Source organism: Nyctereutes procyonoides, unplaced genomic scaffold, assembly GCF_905146905.1.
Source record: "Nyctereutes procyonoides isolate TBG_1078 unplaced genomic scaffold, NYPRO_anot_genome, whole genome shotgun sequence".
Taxonomy (NCBI): Eukaryota; Metazoa; Chordata; class Mammalia; order Carnivora; family Canidae; genus Nyctereutes; species Nyctereutes procyonoides.
The window spans coordinates 13,020,235-13,040,282 of record NW_026575144.1 but is presented as its reverse complement, the minus strand read 5'-3'; the positions used below and the strand labels follow the sequence as shown (position 1 = coordinate 13,040,282).

The following is a 20,048-nucleotide window of genomic DNA, read 5'->3' as shown; positions in this document are numbered from 1 at the left end:
TGTTTCTGGGTCAACTGAATATACAAATATCAAATAATTATGTCATATGCCTGAAACTAGTATAATGTTATACATCAATTATATCTCAATGAAAAAAAAAGGAAATTAGACAAAGAAACGTGAGAACAAATCCTGTTTTCTGAATAGTTGTGACACCTATTGATGTCACGTGTTCGTGAGAGTGAGCTACAATATACCTCTGGTCGGATGGACTCCAAGTCAATTAAGGACAGAAATCCCCACAGGAGCCCCAGTGCCAGGGGAGAAAGCTTACGCTGTATAGCTCGGAGCCGAGGAATCACTGTGGGGCTACTCGGTGGACTGGAGCCATTGCTGTTCAAACTCCTCCGTTTGTCCAAGTTGGGAGAGGCCTGGACAGTGATTTTATGCTGGAAATCTGTTGGATATGCAAAGAAATGAGAATTGAGATTTCATGGTTATAGGCACTATTCACAGGCCCTTGGCCAGCATAAGGCAATAAGAGCAAAGTTTGCCAAAGGGTAAGAAGGATGTATTTCTGGGTCTGTTTCTTCTTATCTTCCGGAGTTCAGGTCAATAAATAATGACCCAGAACCTATGGTATGTTAGGTGCAGTCAGACAAACCATCGAGGCCTTATTGAGTACTCGTAGAACCTAACCATCTTCTAGGGAAGAAGAGTTACCTTCGTGTAGTCTAACATTGTTAAAAACAAATTTGAAAGAGGAAACACCCTGGATTTTAACGAGTCTTGGTTCTGTCACAAACTGTGGACCTCCAGCTGGTAAGGGGCCCTTCTGAGCTCGTCTCCTCAAGGTTGGACAGAAACAATCAGTACTGCATAGCACTGCCATGGTCATTAAAACAGAAAATGCAGGTCCTCAGGGGTTCAGGACATGCTACTCCTCCCCTTTAACCTATCACATTTCTTTACAACCGTCCACTCTTCATCAAACCTAGTATAAAAATACTCCCATCTGTTTCTTTAGGTCTTCATTTCCTGATGAAGGCTCCCTGTCATGTCAAACTTATGTTAAATAATTTTTTATGCTTTTTACCCCTCAGTAAAACTGTCCTTGACAGTTTGATTTTCAGACCCAGCCAGGGACCCTAAGAGGGTCAAGGAAAACTCCCCCAACCCTGGCCCAGTTAAAAGGACTCTGTAGTCCTACGACCTAACCGCCATGTGGGCAACTGTCAGGAAAGCGTATGCCAACAACTATGGGAATATATGGAAGGAAGTATTAATATTACCAGAGGGGAGAGGACTGAGCATCTGCAAAAAGTTTGTCAACTGTTGGAAAGTTATAAAAACCTCAGGCAGAGGTAAAATAAACTACTGGATGTTCTTTCAGTGCACTGCTGAGCTTAACCTTTGATTTTCTAGTGGCTGTTTTTACAACTTGGTAGGGGCAGAGGTTAACTTATAGATTCTGTCTGGTGATGATGCAAACAATTTCTGTCTGGTATGAAAGATGATCCCAAAGGTTATAGTTTATGGCCACACAGAGCACTAACCAGGTCTGTATTTAACTTAGCAATCTAACCCTAACATTCCCTTATTAAATTGCCCATAAATACTCAGCTCCTCAAATCCTCTGGAAACCAATTTTAACTGGTTCTCCTAATTATTAGTGAGTTGGTTAAGAATCTTTGACATAGGGGCAGCCCAGGTGGCGCAGCGGTTTAGCGCCGCCTTCAGCCCAGGGTGTGATCCTGGAGACCCGGGATCGAGTCCCACATCAAGCTCCCTGCATGGAGCCTGCTTCTCCCTCTGCCTGTGTCTCTGTGTCTCTGCCTCTCTCTCTCTGTCTCTCATGAATAAATAAATAAAATCTTTAAAAAAAGAAAGAATCTTTGACATATGTTCATATTGTATTTGCAAGGGAGCTATAATTTTCCTTTTTAGGAAAATTATACATATACTTTTGAAAATTATACTTTATACTTTTAAAGAACCACCTGGTATTTGAAATGAGGAGGAGCTGGAATTTGGTAGGCGAGACATCTCTTCAACCATTCATGCTAGATATCTGAAAATTTTTAATATTGTCTTCTTTTCCCTGACCCTCCATATCCAAGCAAACCCAAAGTCTCTTGTAAATTCTGTGTCACAGATTCATCTGAGAGCTATAGTTGAGAAATTTAGATTCTAGTTTCTGGAATTAGCAAGCTCCACATCTTAATCCCAGTTTAGCACTTATCAACCACGTGAATTTTCAGGAGGCATCTCAGTATCTCCATGTATAAAAATGGAAAATAAGTCATGATTCCTACTTTGTAGGACAGCTATGAACAATTAAATACAAAGAAATATAGAGGGGCGCCTGGGTGGCTCAGTCAGTTAAGCGTCTGCCTTTGGCTCAGGTTATGATCCTGGAGTCTCGGGACTGAGCCGTGCATCGGGTTCCCTGCTCCAAGGGGAGCCTGCTTCTCCCTCTGCCTCTGCCTGCCGCTCTCCCTGCTTGTGCTCTGTCAAATAAATAAATACAATCTAAAATAATAATAATAATTTTAAAAAAGAAGTATAGAGAATACTTAGCTTGGGGCTCAGGACATAACATAGGCTCGATGCAAGTTAGTGATTCTTTTAGTTCACTGCCACCACCATTCTATGCTGGAGCTGCCACAGTTCCTCTTTTGATCTTCCTGATTTCCACTGGGACCCCTCTGGTCTAGTTCACAACAGCCAGGTGCACATTTTAAAAATGTATGCCATACCATGTCATTCCCCCACTGATAACTCTTCAAAGGCTTTGCACTGCTTCTTAAGTTAACAGGGATAAAAATCATAGTACACTCTGGAAGCCTCTGTAAGTCCAAGCCTGGGGTCTTCATGCCTCCAGCTTCATCTTGCCCTGTTCTCCTGTCACTTGCTATGGTCTGAATGAGGGGTCAACAAACTTTTTCTGTAAAGTGCCACATAGGAAATATTTTAGGCACCATGGCCCATACGGCCTCTATCACAACTACTCATATCTGCTGATTTAGTGAGAAATCAATCATACATGACACATATATGCGTTCTAATACAAGTTTATTTGTGGAAATGGCATTTTACATTTCATATGATGTTCATGTGCCATGAAACATTCTTATTCTTCTCAAGTATTTAAAAGTACATGAACCATTCTTAGCTGTGGGCTGCACAGAACAGGTGAAGGCTGGACTTTGCCCATGGTGTGCAGTTTGCTGACCCCTGGACAAACCACAGAGGTCTTTTTCAATTCCTGGAGGAACCAAGCCTTCTTTGCATGTGCTCCCTGCCTGTTCTCTTCCTTCCCTCTCTGTATTTGCTCAATTCTCAATTTCAGGTCTCAATGTAAATGTAACTACTTTAGGATGATTTCTATGATCTCCTTAGAGCAGGTGACATCTTTCTGCTAATCACTGTTATATGACCCTTCCCTCACAATAGTTAATAATTTTAGCAAGTAAATAAGTAATTATTAGCTTAAGGTTCACTTCTCTGCCCCCAGTACAATGTCAGCTCCATCTGAGCATAGGCTGTACAGTCTCCATCACAGCAGGACCCCACTGCAGGCTGGCACAGTGCCTCACCCATAAAAGGCACTTAGGAAATCTTTGCTGAATCAATATTTTCTCTGTTTAAGATTATAAGTAACATAAGGGCAGAGATCGTGTTTATTTTTTTGTAATCTCTACTACTTGATCATGGTAGATCTGCAAGTATTTGTTGAATGAGAGAATGGCATAAGGTTTTGCAGCAGAATCAAATTGGAGCTTACGGTCCACAGCTGAGAAATATATAGCAGGGTGTATGGTGGTTTGGAAGACAAAGCAAGTGAAAATGAAGTACCCAGTGGGAGGCTTCTTCCATCTATCAAGTAAGAAAAATGAAAGATCTAACCAGGCAGATTGGAAGTGAAGACTGGTGCAAGAAAACAGTTTAGCAGGACAGGGTGACTGATTGGACTGGGGGATAGGGTGAAAAGTAAAAGAAGGGAATATTCTTATCCATAGATACAAAAGAGTTTATTTTAGATTGAAGTTCAACTAGACCCGTGATATGTCACACCACTTTGGAAGCAAATTCTCTGGAAGACTCCACCCCAGGGCAGGAGGCAGGTGAGCTCTGGCTGCCCTCAGAACTAGAACACAGAACCAACACACAGCATGTGAATGATAAACCAAGTGGAATAAATGATGGCTAGGTAACCAGCATAGAACATTTGTAAGGCCAAGGAGGAGTAGCAAAGATCCAAAACTGGATTTCAACAATACCTAAGGTGCAGAGCGCTTCTGATCTTCTAAAAGAGTCTGACTTCTCTCAAAAAAGCGGCACTCCTTATGTTTTAAACATAAAGAAAAATAGCATTTATTATAAATATCCTTGTCTTCTCACCACTATAAAGTGGTGAAAGGTTGACTCTGTCTCAGTTATATGTTTAGGAAACTAGTTGAAGTTATTTTTCTTCATACTTGAGAGAATAATTTTCTCGTGGCAGATTTTCATGAGGTCCACAGGCTTTTGGATAAAACCTATGCTAGTATTTTTATTGGCAATGTTTCAGGATAGTGTCAGTGGGAATAATCTTTTTTTGGGGGGGAAATAATCATTTTGACTCTGAAAGTAGTAGTAGTTTCCATTTACAGACACCCACTCTCACATTCGCATACCTGAGGCAGATGATTGTGGCAGGCTTTTGGCATTTTGGAAGTGGCTGAGATTGGAATGCTATTGCTTTAGAAACATTCCAACTTCTGAAGGCTTCAAAACCTCTTTCCTTTGTTTTATATGTTCTAAAAACACAACTTCGGTTTAAGATAAACATAATGCAGAGCGAATGATAAAAGTGGTCACAATAGAAAAATATCAACCATGATCACTTTTTTCTTTCCACATATTCCAAGAATTCATAAAATATAATTAAAAAACTCTTGTCTTAGATTACATTGTCTCATTTTGTAAGGATCTATCCTTATTTGGTTAGGCCCTCACAAAGGACTGCCAGTGGGAAGAACTACATTTGAGTTTTCTAGCTGTCAGTCATCATAGCTATAAATAGCCTAAAATTAAAAGTTATCCTCGTGATTCTGAAAGGACAAAATTATGGTGAGATAATTATTCACATTTAACAAGGTTTTGAAAGAGGTACAGGCACAGATATTAAAATTCAGTTTGTAGGAGTCTCAAATATGTTTCTGAGAAAATTTTTAAACTTGCTACACAGAGGGAAAATTCTTGCAAAGGGGGTTTAAGTAACTTGATATACTGAAAGGAAAGTATCACTGCCATTCAATCTACTGCCTATCAGATGTTTCTTCCTTAATAGTACACCATTAAATAGTACTAACATTGGGTAACCCAAAGAATTTTCTAACAGATAGTAATCTCCTTGAACTTAAGGCAAAGATGATTAATTGCTTTCTCTTCTATACTATGCAAAATTCCTGAAGAAAAAAATAGTATTTTTATAGTTATCATTCTTCTCTTTGGTTCTTTGGATATGTATCCTGCTTCATTCTTCTCTTTGGATCTTTGGATATGTATCCTGGGGCATTGTGCAAGTAAACTGTGTGTGTGTGTGTGTGTGTGTGTGTGTGTGTGTGTAGGGGGGTGGGAGGAAGAGTTGGAGGATTCTAAAGAGAAGTTTCCACACTGTAGCATCACCTTGTGGCCAGAAGAGGTAAAGGCCATGCTAAATTACAGAACTGAATTTTCATTCCTTCAAGATAGATTAGGATTACAGGAGATTTGGGGGGTATAGTTTTTTTTTGGGGGGGGTATATGTTTTAACTGGAATCATTTATTAAGTGCCACAAGGTAAATAAATGTGTAACTAAAATTATCAGAAAGAGAAATCCAAATGGTACAATCCAGGAAAGATGCAAAAATAGTCAAATACATTCAGTTTCCTTTAAATGAATACAAGATATTGGCCAAATATGATTTGAGAAGAAAAATAGGAGTGAAAGGGGATCTCAGTAATAATGAGCAATAATATTTTTTTTCTTTAATCATTCTACCACTGAAGATTAAATAATCACTGGAATGATTTACTTTTTTCTACCAAGTTTATTCTTCATTGGTTTCTCACTGGCCACCCCCCTCCAAAGTTTCCCAAGGCATCAGGAATATAAGTCAGAATAACATAGTCACAATACAGATAGAAGGCTGACGTAGTTAAGAACTGGAAAAACCGCATATGAGTGCTTCTCTGAATTGTTCTATCATCTATACTTAAAAGTAGAAGCCTCATCATAAATAAAATAGTCTATCTTAAATCATGTCTTACATACAAGACAGTACAGTCTGTGGTCACCCAAGTTACACTTTGGCTAAAAAGCAAACATCAGAAGAGAACCTGAAAAAGTATCTATTTTCCCTCAGAGGGGTCAAAGGTAAAATGAATAAGGACTCATAGCCTATTCTCACTTCAGCAAACTAAATAATCCATAATGTATACAGTGTACTTGTGATTGTCACATATCAGTGATTTTCTGATCAACTGAGGATTTCTGTAATAACCTAATGTTAAAATGTCACATTATGTTGCAAGCCTTCCAATACTCTGTAGTAAGTAATTTTCCAAGACAATTTATACATACTTTATATAAAACAAAACTGTTGACAGTTATTTAAAATCAGTTTCCATGCCATTAACAAACATCTTAGGACACCAGCACCCTTAAAGAGACTCTACTATATAATACATACATATAGAGAGAGGAGAAGAGATAGGGACAACAGAAATAGAGATATTTAATGCACATTCCATAAAAGTGCCACCAGCTCTTGTTCTGCCACCATTCTTCCCCAGTATTAGAAACCACAAAATATGGGGGCAGGGAGGGTATATGGTTTCTCCTTAAATCAAATGTAACATGTAATGTCAAAGAATTTAATTTCACGAATTGATATTTGTTCTTTTCCTTCCTTTTTTTTTTTTAATAAAGATTTTATTTATTTATTTGGCCAGGGAGAGAACACAAGTAGGGAGAGCAGAAGGCAGAGGCAGAGAGAGAGAGAGAAAGAAGCAGACTCCCTGCCAAGCAGGAAATCCAAAAGGAGGCTCCATTCCAGGACCTGGGGATCATGATCTGAGCAGAAGGCAGATGCTTAACCCACTGGGCCACCCAGGCACCCCTGTTTAGTGTCTTCTAACACATTACAATGTTTAAAACTGTCACAATGTCTTAAAATCCAGGAGGTATAAAAGTGCACCAGTAAATCTAGGGAAGCTTTTAAAAATACTTGTGTCTCAGATGAAAACTAACAGGCATAGAATCAAAGTACTTGACACATTTTGTTGAAGGTGCTAACAGCATCTTCGATATCCCGAATGAAGTCAGTTACCAGATGACATTAGAGACCTTTGTGGAAGCAACTTAATGACAAAATAGAAGTAATTCTGTTGTTCAGGATTTTTTCAACACGCCAGGCAATGCTGGTTCAGTGCCATGAACTAAAAGGAATTCTGCTTGGATTTCAAAAGGAGTCCATCTACTAATCCATTTACATGGAAGCATGCGGAGAGCTAAGGACTGGCCACGCACAAGGCAAGGCGCTGCGGCTGTTCTGCATGTGAATGAGGACGTGAGTTCGGTCTTGATGTCATGGCCATGGACTGAAGCTAGCCAGTGAAGATCCTTAGCTACCCTTCTAAAATCTCATTCCCCATCTCTTCCCAGGGCTGAAGGAGCAAAGCTGATTACACAGATGACTTTCAAAATTCTTACGAAACATGAGGACAGAAATCGTACCTGAAGGTAAACTGATCCGATGGCCATCTTTGAGCTTTAACCGACTTCTCCTGAACTTTCCCTTCCTCTTCTTGACATTGGGCTTCTCCTGGTTTAACTGGAATATCAAAATGTTCAGCTCCCGCTCGAGCACGTCAATCTCCCGCTCGGCGAGCTGCTGCTCCCGCCGCCGGAGCAGCGCCTCCTGGGACTTCTGCTGGAGGGCAGCCCGTGTCAGCTCCTCCTCGCGGGACCGCAGCTCCTGGGGCAGAGAGCACACGGGGCGTGAGCAGGAAGCAGCGTGCCCCAGGGCTTCAGCTCACCCCTGGCCACTCTGCTCCTCCTGGGGGGGGAGGTGGGGGGGGGCTCCCCGGGCAGTCAGGACAGTCGGGGCTGAGATCTTCCTAGCACAGCACTGGCTTACACCACAACCAAAGCCTTGCATGGGCTCCGTCAAGCACTCTTGGTTCTATGGTCCTCAAAAGGCATCACAAGTATTTTACACCCTGTTTTAACATTTCTTGCTCATCTTCCAGCCTGTGTGATCACCCGACACATGAAATGAACTTTAACACAGAGCAACTAAGTACAGGTGTGAATGACCCTTTTCCAAATGGAGCCAAAAGTTAAAGCTTGATTCATTAAAGGATAATTATTCTACTTATAAAAGACTGCAGTTCAGGTTTCTTTGGAAGAACTTTAGGTTATTTAAGAATTGGCTTAGGGACACCTGGCTGGCTTGGCGGTTAAGTGTCTGCCTTCAGCCCAGGGTGTGATCCTGGCAACTTGGGATTGAGTCCCACATTGGGCTCCCTGCATGGAGCCTGCTTCTCCCTCTGCCTGTGTCTCTGCCTCTCTATCTCTCTGTGTCTCTCACAAATAAATAAATAAACTGTTTCTTAAAAAAAGGATCTGCTTAGAGATGGAAACACGATGGTGGAGAGATTACAGGGAAAACAAAGCTAATGTGTTAGAAGTAAGCTGAAAGCCCAGATCAGAAATGGAAATGAGCATCTCTAAAACAAGTCAATGGAAAATGAACTTTTCAGGACCCCATAAATGAATGCAAAGTATCACTTTAGACACAGATCTCATGAATTAGTTATAAAAGTCCCTCTGCCACAAAACTTACTGATTAAAGTCTAACTTTCTTTTGGTTTTGATTTCAGAATTACTTAACTTCATAGAAAATCTCTAAGTAGAAGAACATTGTTTATATGTATTATATAGTATATTCTCACAATGAAGTAAGCTTAGAAAGAAGAAAATGTTATTAATAACAATGAAGAGAAAATACACTTACCGTACTGTACTTATTGAAAAAAGCCACATATAAGCAGACAGTTCAAACCCATGTTGTTCAAGGGTCAACTGTACTTTTGTTCCTATTAGGAAACAGGTATTCAACAGTAAAACCAAGAGCTCTACAAAGTTTTAAAATCACATCTCCATTCTTATTTCATTTCTATAAAATGATCTGTCCTTTACCAGAGACTTAAATATTCCTTTTAGTGCTGAACTACTTTTTCTTTTCTTGATTACTCTGCTATGAAACCGAGTACTCACACAGAAATCAAAGCATTTGCAAGCTTTATTTACACTGCTCCAGAAAATTTAATCTTAGGCCATCTTCATACCAATATCTTTGTTAGAAACAGTGGATGCCTTCTCAGATGGAGCTTTAGGCTGTGAGCCCTGGGAGCTCTAAGCAGTGGGCAAACACGTCATACTTTATATAACCAAACCACTTTACACAGCCCACCTCAAGAATACTGATGCATGAAAAAAAAAAAACAGTATAAAATAAAGCTCATGGAAGAAACAGAGCTGAATTATGGGGCTAAACTATCAACTCTACCAATCCCTTGGACTTTTTATAGATGGGCTCAAAGAATACTTGGAGGCTATTTGTCAGTACAATTATCATAGAGGAAAACAAAGAAGATCCTCCTTCTACAAATAAATAATATCAAGAGGAGACTAGAAAGCTCCAAAAAACAAAATGAAAAATTATTCAGATCAAACTAATTCTGAATTTATTATAAATTTACCAAAGTGGGCTGAAATTCACCTTTGAAATTTCCTTAAATTTATTTTTTTCTAAAAAATCTTCATAAAACTGCAAAAGCAAAGATTTGCTTCAGATCAGTTGATATTCAAGACATTTCTGGTGATAGGTACCAGCTGATTCTTACTAATAGATCAGTATTTTTTCATTAAACTGCTCCTGGCATAAATTACTATATATTATGTGAAAAGGAAAAAAAAGAAAATGGTACATATTAGAAAAAAACTCTGGACTCCATTATTTAACTGATGGCCTTCTCCAACCAGTTTGTCCAAACTAGAGATCCTGCTGTCATGTATTTGGGAACAGAGGATACTTACTCTTTCCTGTCTGCCCTTTTTGTTAAGATATTACTTTTCAATGGTGTTGTTATCAATTCAATTAGCTATTGTGAAATGACATGGCATGAGGAACAGATAAGGGCAGCAAATTCAACTAGGTTTTTTTTTTTTGTGTTACTACTAAAAATAATTGAAGAAAAAAACCACGTTTAATTCCAGGCCTGAGACTAAAATGTGAATCCTCTGACAATGACTTTATAAATTAAAAAAAAAATCACTTGACCAAGACTTTATAAGAGAGAGAGAAAGAGAGAGGGAAAAAAAGCAGCCAAATATTCTTCCTTCTAAGTGAATTTTAAAACATTCAAAAGTAAAAGAAAAAAAAGAGCCTGGGGTATTAGAACCCCATTGAATACTCTGAGATTATGAAGCACACCCAAAAATTCTGCAGGTTGCTGGGATGTCTAAGCAGTAATTTTTGTTTAATTGCTTGGCATGGGCCATTCTAGTAACGGCAAATCCAGATTCCTGGTAGTAGATGTTAATCATTAATGGTGACATGCCTACTCATAGTGGTTCAAAAACAGGTGCATGCACCCAAAGCACAAAGACAGACACAGAAAGATAAGCAGCCAGGAATTTAGGGAGGAACTGTTATCTGTGGCGGCTACAGTTTACTGAGTAATGCAGAGCACAGCCAAGTTACTGACCATTAATTCCAAGTCTGACGCCTCCTACCTTAAGCAATCAGTGAACAAGAAAGGGAGATAGTGCACGTACACTGTGCTTTTGACTCTGTCAAAAAAGATGCACTGAGAAACCTTTGAGGGGGGAAAAAGCATTATATATTCTCTTTAATTTTAAGGCAAAGGCTCACAAGATACCACGAATGCTGTATTTTCAAGGGGCACTGTATAAAAATAACATAAAAAAGAAAAAGCAAAGACCACTAGAGAATAGCTAGAAAATATGAATCCAAATATCCAATAAACTACTATAAACCTCCAAATGGAGAAAGAGCAAAGATGCATTCCTGAAGCATGTTTTTTGACTTTTACACCATGTATATAGTAAGAGTTAACTTACTGGATATGCTTCTCTTCTGTAGTGTCATAAATAATTATCAATAATTAAAATAAATAAATGGATAAAAATCATAGTTATTAATAATATCACCTCTAGGTTGTAAATCCTATGAATTATTTTTCCTCAAAGTCCACTCTCATTCCCCAAAATCTTTTTCTTTTGCTATTAAACATCTAATCTTAGAATTCCTCAGAAAAATATGGAAAAGTATTAAAAAAGTCAATATTTTCTCTATCATATTAAGTCAACACAATGTATTAAAGTTTTTAAGAAACTTATTAATAGGGATCCCTGGGTGGCGCAGCGGTTTGGCGCCTGCCTTTGGCCCAGGGCGCGATCCTGGAGACCGGGATCGAATCCCACGTCAGGCTCCCGGTGCATGGAGCCTGCTTCTCCCTCTGCCTGTGTCTCTGCCTCTCTCTCTCTCTCTCTCTCTCTCTCTCTGTGTGTGTGTGTGTGACTATCATAAAAAAATTTAAAAAAAGAAACTTATTAATATTATCACTATTAATATCACTGAAAGTAATTCTTCAACTCAATGCAAGATTTAAAAAGTAATCTGGTCAGTCATTTTCAAGCATTTTATTGCTTGGAGGAGTCTGATTTACTGAATGCCTGGACCAGGGAATGGTAGTGGCCGCTGGAGCCTGCTCTGGTTCCAGTCAAAGCCACCACTTTCTTTGGCACTTGCTCAGTAACGGGCACTGCTCCGAGCACTCTGCATATACCGCTCAGTAAGCCTCCCACCACCCCAGGGAGACAGCAACCTCGTTGGGACATTTGATGGTGAGAAAGCAGGCAGAGAGAGAACAGTTCTGGGTCAGCAAATTGTAGACCTCCAATTCTAGCCAGAGGTCAGGCTCCAGTCTTAACCACTCTGCTCCACTGCTGTAGGTTTCAGCACTCCGCTAAAAATGTGTATTTAAAAAAGAGAGGCAGGGAGTCTATCATTGTTTTTAGAATCCCATTTAGATATCCCCTTAGTCTGCTTGAATCCCTCAAGGGAAGGAAGCTGAGTACAGTCTACCACACCATTGTCTGCACTAAACGTCTGAAAGTTGTTGATTCAGAGACTACATTTTAATCCCTGGAGCTTTCACCCAAGAAATTCTACTTCCAAACTCTGAAACAACATGTAGCAGATTTCCTCCCTTCAAGTTCTTCCAGTATGCCAGGGTAGCCCCCAAATTACCATCCCCTTGTGTACCCCTTCTGTTCTTTGCTCAGCTTGGATTCCTAGGTTCCTAGGTTCCTTCTCCTGCCTTCCAAGCCATACTTCTTGGGAGGCTCTTTAAAACTTGATTGTTATCAAACCCACCATTGCAGGTTGCATTCATCTGGTTTATATTTTTAAACTTAGAAAATACCGAAAGTTTGAAGAAGGGACTGAATTATCTATGTCTACCACTTGGAAAAAAAATAACTTTAGGAAAAAACATGTCAGCAGTTTACATATTTCTCTCTAGTCTTTAATTATTTAAAGTTATGAAATATTTAAAATATACTACAATAAGAGAGAATAGCAAATACCCATGCACTCATCATCAATATTTAATAGATGCTAAGTTTTTACCTTATCCATCTCAGATCTGCTGAAATCCTGTGTGCGGCCAACTCCAATTCTCACCCTTCCCTCAGCAGATCTGCTGTGCCTCAGGAGCTTTCTACCCTTCCCTCACGCATGCCTTCAATCTTTGTACATTGGAATGGCACTGCTTTATGTATTTTATAAATTTACATAAATGGTATCTAATATAACTCTTCTTCTGCAACTCATGTTTTCCACTCAACCTTATGTTTGAGATTTATCCGTGTTGAAATCTATAGCTAGAATTCATTCATTTTAACTAGTCTGCCGATTTCCACTGAATCAATATACAGCGGTTGAGGGGTCTATTCCCTGGTAAAGGACACTGAGGCCGTTCCCAGGTTTTCATTTCTACGAACCGTGCTGAAGTGACCAACCGAAATTTCCCCATGCACACAAGTGGGAGTCTTTCAAGGGCATATAAGCAGAAGTGAAAGAGCTGAGTTGTACACCTCTTTGATGGTATAGGATTCAGGATAGGTCCTAAATTCCTTTTCACTTATAGCAGTAATAATGTGATCACAATACTTGCTAATATCTCTCACTTATTAAATATATATCAAGAGCATATTAAGAAATTTCATGTGGTTAATTCATTTCATATCTACCTTGTGCTGAGCACTTTCTTTATTCAATGGTGTGGATGAAAATGACCAAGAATAAGAGAGCACAGCTGATGAACTTATAATCTAGCAGAAAAGGCAAACCAAGAACAAGTATACAAGCAAACAGCAATGAAGCAGGACTAAGTGCAGCCTGACAAGGGACGTGTGGGAGGCTATGACACAGTCTATCTGGTAGTTCCTGGTGAGGGAAGGGAGCTTTGAAGGACTGACAGTAAAGGAGCCTGCAATTGTGAGGTGAAACTAAAGCTAGGGAGGGGACGGTACTCTGGACAGAGAAGAGAATGTATGCCAAGACCAAAAATCAAGAGCATAGTATAAGAGGAGCTGAAGGATATTCAGTATGGTTGTGACAAAGGGAGGCTAAATATGTTAGGACAAAGGAAATTAATAAGCAAAAGGGTTTGGCCATTGAAGAAGGATGCTAAGCTTTGCACTGTAGAAGGGTCACTAGAGGTGGTGGTGGGGGGAGAAAAGCTGCACTCAGAGCACCCAGGTGAAATGCTGACATGATAGTGCAGGTGCTAAGTGAGGACGACAGGGATGAGGGTAGGCATTCCCACTGATGGTCTTTGTCAGATAGGAGGCCACCAGAAACATCTTCAAAGACCTTCGAGACTGGGTACCTATGAGAACAGTAATCCCATTGCCCCCCCCCCAAAAAAAATAGACAAGAAAAGAAAAAGTAGAATGAAGGAAAATTGGGCAGGGGGTGAGGAATAGGTTCTGACGTTAGTGTTGACCTGGGAAATGGTGCCAAGATACATAGCCAGCCCCTTTTAAAAACTTATCAATAAGATCCCAAATCCCTAGCCTGGCATTCTATGGACCTTAAGGCTATAGACCGTCATATCCATCTTTGTATCCCTGGGCTCTAACACTGCTCCCACCACACAGTACACAGTCAACATATTTGCTGAGGAAACAAAACAATAACACAACATAACCTTGAAACTCAGAACAAGTTCCCCATTAGACATATTTTTAAATTATATGCATTTTTAAGAAAACAATTTGCACTTTTGGGAATATGACACGCCTTGTATTAATTTCCAGTTCAGCAAGACAACAGTAGACATAAGCTACTCATGAACAGAATGTGGGCATACGATGTCTTGGTATCATGTGCAGTATTATATATATTAGCCCAAGAAACACTTGGGCACATCTATTCACACCACAACTTGTTGTTTCCTCTTTTGCCCTGACCTTTGTGCTTGGGTTGACTACACGCCTTTAGTATTACAGTCAATGGGAAAGTCTTGAGACTCAACACGGAGCTGTACTATAGAAGTCCAAGTAATTCTAACATAGGAAAGTGATTCTCAGCCATGTTTCAATGCCATCAATTTGAATCAGCAAGTGGACTCTATATAGCAAAGCATTACTGCCCTCTTAAAAAGAATTCTACCTTTTTAGAATCACAAAGGTATGAGGTATAAGAATTCCTTCCTGGACAATTACATGGCTTCACAAAGGTTATCAAAAGCTTACAATGTTGTACTTTGTCCAGACATTTATTGCACATACAACAGAATTTAACCTATTGAACAGTTACACACCTGATGAGCAGAATAAACCTCGACTCATCAAAATGCTCAAGTACTACAAAAGTGTCCTTAAGAAAATAAGTAGTGCCATTTTAATATAGAACCATGCTATAAAGGTGGGATCCTGCAAGGGCTGTGAGGTGACAGGGCCAGTCTGTCACCAAAGGAGACCATGCAAACTGAACTCACTTCCCAGCTAATCTGCCTGCCAGTGAAGTGTGCCTTCACTGTTCACATTGCACTCTGTACATGGTGATATGAATGCAGAATCAGCACATTTAATATATGTGTGTATTCTGTGCTACTTCTTAAAAGATACAAAACACCCAGAACTTAACTCATATTAAAAAGTTAAAAAATTACAGTTTCCCAGTTTCTCCAGCAAAGCAATGCCTTAGAGTTAAAAGGATAGGTGTGTGTGTGTGTGTGTGTGTGTGTGTGTGTGTGTGTTGGGGGGGTCTAGCATAAAGAAAGGCTTAAAAGACATAACCAAAAACTGTAAAAAAAAATACCCTTGAGACAAACTGTAATATTTGAATATAGAATATTATATGCTATCAAGAAAACGCTGTTACTTTTTTTAGATTTTAATGGCAAGAAAGTTATTTCTAAAATTCTAACCAGTTGGAGATACATTTGAAGATTTAAGGGTAAAATGACATGAGTCAAGGATTTAATTTAATGTACTCTATTTTAAAAAATGGATGATAATGAGAAGAAGAGATGAACAAAATGACAAGATACTGACAATTATATTTAGTATGCTGGGGTTCTTCTTAGATTTTTTTACTTTGAAATTTCTCCTAATAAAAAGGTTGCTTCTTTTCTAATCATACATTTCAAGCACAGTTCTGTTTTCTTTTAACTGGAAGTTAAGAATCAATAAAGATTCATGCCTGGAAGTCTTTTACAATAATGCTAATGGAGTTCTTGAGTCATGTTTTCCATAATCTCCATAAATGTGGGTATATTGTGCAATTAATATATATTTCTCACCTTTTCCTTTGTTCTTAGCTCATCGAACATTTGTTGAATTTCTAGCTTCCAGTCATCTTGCATGGAATGAAAAGATTCCTGAGGCATTTCGGTCATAACTGTCCCTTCAATAGCCGTCAGTTGTTCAAGAATTAAGGCAAATGAGGGACGAATGTGAGGGTCCTGTTGCCAGCATTCTAAAATCAATAAGAACCATATTAATTCCATGTCTCAGTATGGTTTGGATTATCAGCCCATGCTGATTGTGTCTGCTGAAGATTTTAAAAATCAACTGAAAATGGTTTGGAAATTTTATTTTACACAGTGACCAGGTCGGTGGCATGCATAATATTTACTATTAGGTAAGGCTCTTGTTGTTTATCTTATACAGCATCAGTATGTGGGTATAAGCAGTCCATGCCTTACCATGAACCCTGTTTCAGGGGCCTAAGCTACTCTGGCCAAGTAATTTATAGATACAGAATTCTAGAACTCAACCCAAGAAAACCGAAGTTTCTAAAAGGTTATAATCATAAGAGAGGTTCTAAGAAATGGCCTAATAATGAAGGAAGGTAACTAGCTGCTTGCAAAAGGAACCAGTTAATTTTTAAAAGACAAGCATCAAATAGATAAGGTCACAGCAAAACCATGCCAGTTAAGATCATGAAACATTTTTCATCATGACATAGAATTTAAAATAGAGGAGAATGGAGCCAACTAAATTTGGTCTTCGAATGCTACTAGTGTACTTGGTGAAAACTTTATTACCATTTGGTTGGATTTTATACATAAATGAGTCACTGATAAAACTAGATTGGTTTTTAAAAAGTTACTTAATCCACCAATACTCTACCTGACATCTTGGATTGAAGATAAGGTTTCTAATTCATAAACTAGGATAGTTGCTTAAAAGCATTTGAAAATCAGAATCACAGAAAGTACTGTTTGGGTTAAAAAATACCCAGATGTTCTCCTGAGTGATTCCCCTTGCCAATCCAGAGACACACAGAAACAGATGTGCACAAATACCTTTCATGAGCTTGGCAAATGGCTCAGGGCAGGTGGATGGAATGGGCAAGGTGAGCTTATTGACTGCTACCCCATAAGCCACAGCGAGCCCATCAATGCCACGGTAGGGGACTTCTCCCGTGAGCAGCTCCCACAGTAGGACTCCGTAGCTGCAAAGCAAAATCGCCATACAGTTAAATGGCCTAAATGATGACTTTTCCTTATGACACAGGTGGTGGGATAAACCCATCAGAGCCCTCATCCAACTCTCATTAAAAATCTTCTCTTCCAACAAAATCCCTAAGTGACACTTATCCTAAGGTGGGAGGTGGGCTCTTCCAGAAAACCGCCCAAACACGTGCAAGTATACACCTTCTCAGACATCAGCTATGCATCCATTACAGGAATTAAAACTATCGAATGAATAGGAAAAGTGTAGGAGAAGTACATAACTAAATTAAACTGGGTCGAGGACCAGGTAACACTTCAACGTGCTGGTTTTAATGTTTCTCCTTCTATCCCATTTTTCTATACTGGAATTAAACTGCTTGAGGATGGTCAGGACACTGAAGACTCTAACTCCACAGAAATCTCATCCTATGTACCACAGGGCTTAGATGAAACCATGCTGGATATTTTTAAATTTTTTTTAATTGTTTATCTTTCTGCCTCTCCATTAGCATTTTAAGAGATGTGTTACTAATGTTTCTACCATACTGTTTAATAGTTAAGGACAAAAAAATCAGCATGGGCCTCCTTGTGCCTGCTGGTGGGACAAAACACCTCCTCTTTGTAACTTTGTATCCCTTTGTACCTTAGTTTCTCTTTATCTTTGTCAAAACATAAATACAAATTATCTTTTGTTAATACATAAAACATCAGTCACTCCAGAAGTCCCATTTGATTTTAAATCGAAACATATAAGCAACAGTCATATTTATTTTTAATTGTACTAACATAACTAGCATGGTCTTATTTACATTCCTAATCTTTGAAAACATCATTAGCTTTAAGTTTCAAAAGAGTTTAAATTTAAATTTAAGGGTAACTTAATTCTCATTTCTTATGTTTGTTGCTTATATGGAACATTAAAGCATAGTTTTCACAATAGCAGACAGAGGGTAGTAAAATATGCCTAAAGGAAATTCAGAAGAGCTCAAGTAACACACACATACACACACACACACACACACACACACATATACACTCTCACAAAACAATTTAAATTTGGCTATGGAATTGACTTCTGGGTCTCATTTGATTCTCTTATGATCTAAAGAGATGTGTAGGGACTCAGAGCTTCACAACTATAATAGAACAAGCTGTCTATGGAGATCTGGTCTGCAAAGAGCTGGAAACTCTCTGGACTTCAGGTTCAGGTCACCCCAGATATGATAACCTCTCATTTAAAGACCTCTCCTTTGGTGCCTATTGGACTCTAGACTATCTATGAAAAAACATTCAGAATAAGAATATAGAAACAACAGAACGTGCCCAGTCAATGGGGATCCTCCAGCTGATGTTTTCTCAGCTCTAAGTGAAGCTGTTCCAGTTCAAGGGCCCTGAGACCAGGCTCCTTCCCTGAGCCGGGGGAGTAACAGAGCACCCGTGGAAGACAACTGAACCTAGAAGCAGCAGACTTGTTTTGGGAGTATCACTACTTACTAGTTATGTCTCCACTCACAAAGCCCTTAACAGCTGATTGTGAATTAACTGATCTGTAAGTAATAGTGATGACTGCTCTACCCTCTCAAAGTAGTGTTTCATACTGAAAAAATGGGGGAAATTTATTTATAATTTAAAAGTGTTTTTAAATTATATAATACTATAACTATTAGCAATTGAGTTGAAACTAGTATTTTTCAAAGATTAGTGTTAAGAAAAGAAACCTGTTTAGTTTCTTAAAAAATATCTACATTATGTTTCCTTAGCAGAGATACTTTAATTGCAAGAATAAATAAATTTAACTCACAGATCAATCAATAAAAATCACCTCAGAGCAGAGAACATAAAATATCCTTAAGATCACTGAAAACTGTCTAAATTCAAAGCCACTTCTTTGCTATTCTCATTAGCACATAACAAAACTAAAATAAACAATAACAACAACCTAAATTTGCTTCTTGGGAGTCTCAGAGAACAAATAATTCAAAACAGGTCATTTTTCTAGAGAGCAGAGGGCTTACTTTAAAGACCCACATGGGGGAAAAAAAACAATGTGGAAAAAAATAGAAATATTTTGATGGGACTATTCATAGAATATAATGCATTTTCTTTTGTTCTCTGAAACTGGGTAGGAAATAGTATAAATAAAGCTGTGTCCTGAGAACTCAGGTTGCCTGATAAGCAATGGCTGTGGTTGCAGGAACCTGGCTCCCAGGCCCGGGATATGAGTATGTTACTTACTAGCTTTATAACCCTGAGGAAATTTCTTAATGTCCCAGTGCTTGATCACCGGCTCTGTGGAAGTGTGGTAATCGCAAGAGATATTGTAAAAATCCAATAGCAACGACTAAATTACTTTGTGCTATAATAATCAGTAAGGAGGGAAAACAGAGAGAGATGATCAGTGAATACGCTAGTTAATGTACTAGTTCCTATGCTAGTATACTAGTCCACTGCACAGAGTAAAGTCACCTCTTTTGAATGAAATTATTTTTATGTGCATGTTATAAAAGGAGATTCTAAAGCAAAGAAATGTGCAATTCAGAGAGAGGGCCTTCCTGCCCTTCCGCATCCCGACATCGAGGACTTGAGTATGCTTTAGCAAATTAATGCACTCTACAGGTATGTGGAGATGTTTGGCTCCACAATTAGGTGGCTCTAAAAGTCAGTAGTTTCTACTCCTTTCCACAGAATTTCATGTTTTTTTCCCTCTTCTTATCACCTACCTTGTTTTCAGCTGCCAACTTTTACCAACCTAGAAACCCTCTTCCCTCTTCACTTTTACTGAAAATCAGATAATCAACTTGTAAAACAGTTAGAAATAACTGTTTGGTTGGAATAATCCCAACTGTTTGGGATAAGATTTGGAAATAATCAACAAAACTAAAAGGCAACCTATGGAATGGGAGGAGATATTTGCAAATGACATATCTGATAAAGGGTTAGTGTCCAACACTATAAAGAATATCTGATGTATTCTTATATCTGATATAAGGAACTCATCAAACTCAACACTCAA

General features: G+C 38.8%; 1 protein-coding gene across 2 annotated transcripts in view; it reads right to left on the bottom strand.

Annotated features, from left to right (window-relative positions):
* The window catches only part of MAP3K21 (mitogen-activated protein kinase kinase kinase 21), a 52,405-nt gene that overhangs the window by 11,911 nt on the left and 20,446 nt on the right, over positions 1-20,048 (bottom strand). For both annotated transcript variants that reach the window (XM_055308934.1, XM_055308935.1), the window contains exons 3-6: positions 16,886-17,034; positions 15,878-16,053; positions 7,707-7,947; positions 275-397 (exon numbers count right to left, since the gene is read on the bottom strand). In XM_055308934.1, the coding sequence (XP_055164909.1) occupies positions 275-397; positions 7,707-7,947; positions 15,878-16,053; positions 16,886-17,034 (689 nt within the window). The remainder of the gene's footprint in view (positions 1-274; positions 398-7,706; positions 7,948-15,877; positions 16,054-16,885; positions 17,035-20,048) is intronic.